Source organism: Lactuca serriola, chromosome 4, assembly GCF_051521515.1.
Source record: "Lactuca serriola cultivar US96UC23 chromosome 4, Lser_US96UC23_V15, whole genome shotgun sequence".
NCBI lineage: Eukaryota > Viridiplantae > Streptophyta > Magnoliopsida > Asterales > Asteraceae > Lactuca > Lactuca serriola.
Genome location: NC_136411.1, coordinates 111,789,582 through 111,798,042, shown reverse-complemented (window position 1 = coordinate 111,798,042; position 8,461 = coordinate 111,789,582). Strand labels below are relative to the sequence as shown.

The 8,461-nt window shown below is 30.7% G+C and overlaps 1 protein-coding gene across 1 annotated transcript; it reads left to right on the top strand.

Annotated features, from left to right (window-relative positions):
• The first annotated feature begins 4,977 nt into the window (after nucleotides 1-4,977).
• Nucleotides 4,978-7,205, top strand: LOC145098727 (uncharacterized). The gene is made up of 5 exons (XM_079036338.1): nucleotides 4,978-5,001; nucleotides 5,561-5,773; nucleotides 5,869-5,950; nucleotides 6,361-6,600; nucleotides 6,745-7,205. Exons 1-5 carry the CDS (start codon nucleotides 4,978-4,980, stop codon nucleotides 7,203-7,205), a joined length of 1,020 nt encoding a protein of 339 aa, XP_078892464.1.
• The last annotated feature ends 1,256 nt before the right edge of the window (nucleotides 7,206-8,461 follow it).

Here is an 8,461-nt window from a genome sequence, read left to right as displayed (position 1 = left end):
TGTATTCACAACTTAATAGAACAAGGATTGTTTCCCTCTAAAAAGTTCAATGGCTAAATGTGAACAAACTTCCTATTGTATTATGTTTTAGCAAATTATTTATTTTTGTTTAAGTGTAGCAACATTTGTTAATGAAGAAATCTATGAAATAAAAAAACAAAATGTAACATCCGGATTTCCAGGTATCATAATTTAAGTATTTTTCTTTTGAGTTAAGAAGAGAGACTCAATGAGTTGACCCCTCAACTCGTCGAGTAAGGTCGTGACTGATGACTCGGATTAATAAATGGACTTGACGAGTCGGTGAGACGACTCGATGAGTCTGCGCTGTTGGCAGAAACCCTAAATCTTTGGGCCCGAGCCATATTTAAAGGCACTTATGGCCTTCAATTGCGACTACCTTTCCCATAAGTGAGAACCCTAACGATCTTGAGTGTGTAGAGTGAGAGGAAGAGCTATCTTGAGCTTTTTGGTGTGATTTTGCAAGAAATGAGAAGAGTTCCAGCAAGAGGGACCAAGGAAGGTTATTTTTCTGAGTTATTCAAGCAAGGAGCTTCATTCTGAGGTACAAAAATGAACCCCTTTCCTTCCCTATTATGTAGATTCCATTTTAGGGTTAGGGCTTGAATCACTTCATCTTTGGGGTTTTGAATGCCTCAAACCCCTCTTGCAAGTTTGTGTTATAGATCTAGACCCTTCTAGGTCGAGAGAGCCGAGAATATGAAGCTTTAGTAGAGTAAACCTTGGGGTTTGAAGTTAGGAATCTGGACCCTTCTAGGTCTAGAGAGCCAAGAATATGAAGCTTTAATAAAGTAAACCTTGGGGTTTGAAGTTAGGAAGCATTTATGGGATTTTTATGGTATATATAGTTACTTTCATCTTACTCATAGATATGAAGTATTTTATATAAATTACGTGCTATGTTGCGGATGAAACATGGGTAGATGAAATAGTTGGTGTGTGATGAAATAAAATGATGAGAGATAGGTGATGATAGAGAGGTGATGATAATTAGGTAAATAGATGATGATGAATAGGTGATGTAGGATGAAAGGAGATACCATAACCTTAACCGGCAATGTGGCGATGTAGTCATCTACCAGGGTATAGATGGCGACCACAGACTATTCTAGACAACCCAGTAGAAACACTAGCAGACCCATAACCTGTAGGTGATGAATTACGAGTTCATGCGATGTTGTAACTACGTAATCATGCGATGATACTCTAACTCCTTACTATGAATTATGAGTTCAGACGATGTTGTAACTACGTATTCATGAGATGTCACGAATTCCGCATGCCAAACCAATGGTTATAATTTACATCAGTGAGAATGGTTCATTTTTTTGTAAAACCAAAATCAGATTGGAAATTTTGATTTTTTATTTTGGAAAATGTCAAACCATTGGTTTTTTATTTTGGAAAATGACAAACCATTGGTTTTTTATTTCGGTTTCGGGTTTTTGTTTTTTTTTTAAATATATTTTCAGGGTTTTGTTTTTTTTTTTTATTTCATAGATTTCTTCATCAACAAATATTGCTACAATTTAACAAAAATAAATAATTTGTTAAAACATAATACAAGAGGAAGTTTGTTCACATTTAGTCATTGAACTTTTTAGAGGGAAACGAACTTTCGATTTTGTTCATATTTAGTCACTAAACTTTTTTTCGTTATCTATTCGCCACTAAACTATTGAACATGTTCACATTTTACCCTTATGACCGGTAACAGCCGGTCATAAGGGTAAAATGTGAACAATTTCAATAGTTCAATGGCAAATAGATAACGAAAAAAAGTTTAGTGACTAAATGTGAAAAAAGTCGAAAGTTCGTTACCCTTTCAAGTCATTATCCCTAAGAATTTTATCTACCAAAATAACATTACAAGGAACATGCATATTCTAGAGCTATATGTTAATCTTTGCAAAGAGTAATTGTTTTTTTCTTTAAATGCGTCATCTGTCCCATTTTTATTTGTAAAATGTTAGTTTGATGATTCAACATATTTATTGGAAAAAATGGAGGAGAAATGAATAATATACACAATTTACGATCTTTAGTTCCAATTAACTGATTTTGATTTTGAGGAATTACTTATTCTTCTTATTGCAACAATGTCTAAATGTTATGCCATCTAAATGTTTGATAAAATGCCTATAGAACCCATTTTTTTATTGCACTTTTAGGATTACATTCTATTAGAATAAATTACAATTCTTTAATATGTACTAAATTCTGTCAATTATTTAATGTGTATTAATTTCTGTCAAAATTTATATTTTTTATTCTTTTAGAATGCATTGAATTTTTAATATTTGAAAGTTGATTATGTTTTCTTTATGGATTTTTAATATTTGAACGTTGGTTATGTTTTTTTGTGGATTTAGGTTTTAAATAGGCTGTTATTGATGTGGAAAAAGAAGAAAACATGGAGAACACTGTTGTGGAGAAGCGGTCGTTTGGCCAATAGGTGATCTTCTTCTTCATCTTATTTTGATTTGAATCCATGTATATTTGGATGTTTGGGTTTTCCTGAAAAAATTTATGATAATGGACGGGATATAACTCATGTTTGTTTAGGTTTGTTTCTTGAATTCAAGAAACTGAATTGGTAAGACTATCACTAATTTTTTATGAAGAAACTGAAGAAGCACACCACGTGTTTGATAAAATGCATAGTTGAAATCTAGGTATTTGTAACTGGAAAACAAAATATTATTTACCTTAATCCTGAAAATATATTTTATATCCAATTGTTTTTTTATTTTGAAAATAGATTTTACAAATACAAATGCATCTTACATGTATTTTTTTTTTGTGTTTCTATCTGTGTATGCTTTTGTAAATGTCCAAAATAAGACTAGATGAGCGTGAAGGTACATCTGATATAAACTACATCTTTGTAGTTATTAATTCAAGATACATATTTGTGTTAACATGATCTTTTCCTACATTTATATTTCAAATGTTTTGTTCGTTGAATATATTCTTGATAATACAAATTCTTTAAGAATATTTAAAACCATTCTGCAAGAATAATTTATTCTGTAAGAATATTATTGTTGTATTCTGGTAGAATTATAGTTAATTAGTTATATGTTTAATGTGCAGTTGTTACAAGTGTATCACTACAAAATATTCAACAATGAATTTGTGATAGAATGGCTTGAAGACCTGATAGGAAAGACTCCTTGTATAAAATCATTCTCATGCAATACAATTCTGACAGAATGTCAATCTCACAAAATGTCAATCTCATACAATGCTAGCATATTTTGAAGTGGCTTGGAGGTCAAACATATACAAGACATATAAAAACGAAACAAGAAAGTGAATGAGGATTCTTTCAAGAATGCCGATATTTTTTTTTTTGCAAGAGATTTCAAGAATGAATGTAGTTTATGTTCATAGTTGAATTCGTTAAGAATGAATTTAATTACTTATTCTAGATTATGTATGAATTTGTATTTAAGTTCGGATGTATAATAATATATTAGAATGTTTGTTATTTTTCAACATCTAATTCAAGAACTTTGTTTTTCTTCAATGATATTCTATTAGAGTACAATTCTAGAAGAGCATCATTCTAACAAAATAATATTCTATTAGAATAAAATTCTGAAAGAGCATCATTCTAACAAAAAATATTCTGACATAATATAATCAGTAAAAATTGAAATTGAATTAATTAACAAATTCAGATTTTTTTTAAATTAGGAGAATTAATCATCCCTAAAAATCCGAAAATTTCCTTTTATAAATGTAGTTAATTGTCCATAATACCCTTTTGCTAAAAATTGTGTTATTATATGGTACATGTTACCCTATTGTAATATCATACACTCTCAAATCATGTCCATTGATTAATTCTATCCGTTGGTCCAGATCTGTGCATTCTGGCACACAATACTTAGTAAAAACAATATAACCTAAGCCTATACATATATATATATATATATATATATATATATATATAATTGTCTTGACAAATTTAATTTTCTCTCTTCTAAATCGTAGGTTTTTTTCAATATATATATATATATATATATATATATATATATATATATATATATATATATATAAGACTTATTCATTGTTTAAATTACCATATAAACAGTTTAATAAAGTAAATTCACAAGTTAATACAATAAATTCATATTTTAATACATAAAATTCAATGCTTAAATAGTCAATTCATAATTTAATACACAAAATTTAAAACTTAATACAATAAATTCATAGTTTAATATAAAAAAAAAACTATACAATCACAACTATATTTTCAACTTAAAACTTACATTTTAATCACAACTATATTCTTTATAATGGGTTACTCGATTTGTTTTTTATAAAAATTTATAATCACACTATAAAAATCCAACATTATTACATAAAATTCCAACCTTATTAAACAAAAATAAGGATCCATATTACATATATTGTTAATCTTCATGTCAAGTTTATTTTAATTATTTCAGTAATATTCTTATACTATTAAATATACATTTTTATTTATTTGCAATATTTCTGGTCTTTTTATTGGGATTTTATGTTTTATTTTCAAATTTTTATCGGTTGCTATAATTTTTTATTATAACATAGAATCATTATCTTGTAATAATTTAATTAGCGTTTAACTAAATAATGTTTTAATTGAAAGTTGCTTATAGTTATAAATTGTAACAAAAATGACAAAAAAAAAATTAATATGAAGCATATAAAAGTAAAAAATATCTTCTATGAATAATTGTCTCATATAAGTATGGTGCGAAAGAATTGAGTAGAAAGGTTTAAGAAATAATTTTAGTTAAAAATGTTTAAGATATTTTAAGATATTTTATTGCGATATGAAAAAGAAATCAGACGAAAATGTTTAATCATCCTTTTAGGATAGAGGAATAGTAGCCCCAAGCATAAATTGTTTAGCCCAAAATAAGAGTAAAAAAAAATTATTTTCTAGACAGATTAGACATGAAGGAGGCAACACGAGAGATGGTGATTACATAAATTTTGGCGATTTAAATGCACTAAGGAGGCAACACGATCGGGTTGTGTTTTTTTCTCAGAGAGAAGCAGATGATTTCAATTCCTTCATTACAGATACAAGTATAAAATAAGTTGCGATAGGAGGCTTTGCGTATACAAGGGTGAGTAAAGATGGTGAAAAAAATGAGTAAGTTAGACTGATTTTTGGTTTCGGAAGGTGTTGGAATTGCTTATCCTGAAATTAGTGCAATTACTCTAAATAATAATATTGCGGAAGAGAAGAGAAGAAGGATCGATTAAGTATAAAGGAATCCTTGTATCGGTTTGAAAAAAGAAGTCATGGATTTACAACAAAAGCAAAAATTACATGGAGCATAGAGGGAGATGAAAAATCAAAATATTATCATGGTATTTTGAATTGCAAAAGAAAATAGATTGCTATCAAAGGAATTAATAAGGACAGTGAATGGATTTCAGATGCAAGTTCGGTTAAAAGTATCTTTCATAATTACTATAGGGTTAAATTCAAAGTTGTTAGTAATCTCTGAATTGGAGATCCAAATGGCAGGTTTCAAAACTAGGGGATGAAGCTATTGCAACTTTGATCAGGGACATCACGTTGGAGGAGTTAAAGGTGGCAGTTCGGTCCTGTGCTAGTGATAAAGCTCTGGGTCCGGATGGGTTTAATTTTGAGTTTATTAAACGTTATTGGGATCTTTTAAAAGATGACTTATTGAAATTTGTGGCTGAGTTTTTAGGAAGAGCTTTCTCTCTTCAGGGTGTAACTCATCTTTTATCACCCTTATCCCCAAAACTTCTAGTCCCATGGGAGTTTCCGACTTCAGACCAATTAGTTTAATTGGAGTTTAATATAAGATTGTGGCTAAAGTTCTAGTTGTTCGTTTAGCTAGTGTTGTTGATTCGGTAGTTAGTAGTGAACAAACTGCTTTTATCAAAGGCAAGCAAATATTAGATGGTCCCTTGATGGTCAACGAACTAGTGAGTTGGTTTAAAAAAACTAAACAGAGTATGATGGTGTTGAAAATCGATTTTGAGAAAGATTTTGATTCTATTTCCTGGAACTATTTGGATCAAGTGATGCGTCTAATGAACTTCCCTCCTAGATGGTGCTACTGGATTAAATCTTGTCTTCATTTGGCAAGATCTTCTGTCTTACTAAATAGGATCCCTACTTAAGAATTCTGATTGTTTCGTGGATTGAGACAAGGAGATCCTTTACCTCATTTCTCTTTATTTTGGTTATGGAAGGACTTCATGTGGCTATGGAGGATTTAGGTTCCTTGGGGCTATACAAGGGCATTAAATTGGGTACAATTAAAACCATTACATCTCATATTTTTTATGCAGATGATGCGCTATTTTTAGGGGAATGGTCCAGGCGAAATATCGAAAATCTAGTGGGAGTTCTTAACTGTTTTTATCTAGCTTCGGGATTGAAACTTAATTTGGCGAAATCAAACTTATTTGGTGTTGGTGTTCCCTCTGAAGATGTTCAAGTTCTTGCGTCTTTAATTGGTTTTAAAGCAGAAAATTTTCCAATCATTTATCTTGCACTTCCAGTGGGTGATAACATGGCTCGTGTTAAAGGTTGGGATCGTCTCTTGGATAAGTTCAGAAAGAAACTCTCTAATTGGAAAGTTAAAACTCTTACAATTGGAGGGATGTCCATGCTTTTAAAAACTATTCTTTGATCTTTGGGAATTTTCTACTTCTCCTTATTTGTGATGCCAGTGTCAGTGGCTAAAGATTTGGAGGCCTTACGTGCTAGATTTTTTTGGGTTGGTTCGAGTAATAATTGGAAAATTGCTTGGGTGAAATGGACTTTGGTTATGGTGATTCGTGATAAAGGTGGCTTGGACATTGGTAGTCTTGTTAGTTTCAACTTAGCTCTTATTCTAAAATGGAAATGGAGGTTCTTCACCATGGAGAACTCTTTATGGATTGAGGATATCAAATTTATTTACAGGGACAAGGGTGGTTTTGAAGGCAATGGGAAGAAATTTTTGGGATATAGTCCTTGGGCTAGGAACTTGGCTGATGATCGCAAACTCCATGAAAAAAATGTGGTATATTACAATGTGTTGTATAAGAAAGTAGGGAATGGTACAAAAACTGGTTTTTGGAAAGATAGGTGGTTTGGTGGTATTTTTTTTTTTTTTGAAAGATCAATTTCCAAGGTTAGTGAAGGCTGATTTAAACCCAGAATGTAGTGTTGCGGATTAATGTACCCCCCCCCCCAACTTTGGAAATGGAACTGGGCTAGGAGATTTAGAAGAGGGGTTGTTCAAAATCAATTACATAACTTGTAAAATCTGCTTGGTGGGTTTCGATGTGGTCTTGACCGTGACGTTTGGGTTTTTGGATTGATTTCAAGGTTCTTGACTCCAATGCTAATTCTACTAGATGGTATACATGGGTGCTTAGAAAGGTAAACATCTTTGTTTGGAGGTTGCTGCTTGGGAGATTACCGACTCGATATGCATTGGAACAAAAAGGTATTGATCTTCCTTCTAAATGTTATCTTATTTGTGAGAAAGAGGAAGAGACGATGGAACATCTTTTTATTAATTGTGAGGTTGCAAGGGCTATGTGGGAAGGTCTTTTCTATTAGCCTCAAATTAAGGTTGCCAACTTTAAATATCCAAGTGGCATTTTCAGTTTGGTTGATTCTTTAAAGATCTCTCTCATCAAGAAATACGTCATTCATGCGGTGGTTGTTACTGTAGTTTTGTTTCCTGAGAAATATCGAAACGATATCGTTCATGATACTAAGAAGATAAAGAAAAACATGATTATTGATTCAATTCAAGAATTTTTCTTTTTATGGTGTAGTAGTAGACAGTAAAAATAAAATTTTAAATGGGATATTAGGATGCAAAACCTCATTAACTCTTTGTAATTTCCTTACTCTTCGCTTGTGTGTTTCTATTGTTGATAGTTGTTTCCCAAAAAAGACATGAATATTCTTTTAAATACAAAATTATCCTAATTTCTATATGTAATTTCGTGAGAGCTTTGTACTCATTTCTTTAACAAATTGCAAATTTATAAATGAACCAACGATAAAATAAAAAAAATAAAGCATTGTTGCAGCCTTTTATTGTTTTAACAATATTTTAGTATTTCAAGTTTCAATAATATCATATTCTACTAGAAAGAAAGATAAAAAGTTGTAGGAATCACATTCATAATTTAATAAAATAGTAGACTCTCATTTCTAGTATTCAAACTAAAAAACATACTTGATTTATTGAATCATTTCATCAAACACCTTTTATAAACCATACAAAATCACATTTTAATAGAGGATTTCAAGACTCTCATTCAAAATTTAATAAAAGAATTCAATACTCTCATTCATGATAGGTTCAAAATATACCTCATTTTCATTGGTGGTCGACCTCAAATCCAGATCTTGCGAAGGTAGAGCATGCAGTGGTAGGCAGCG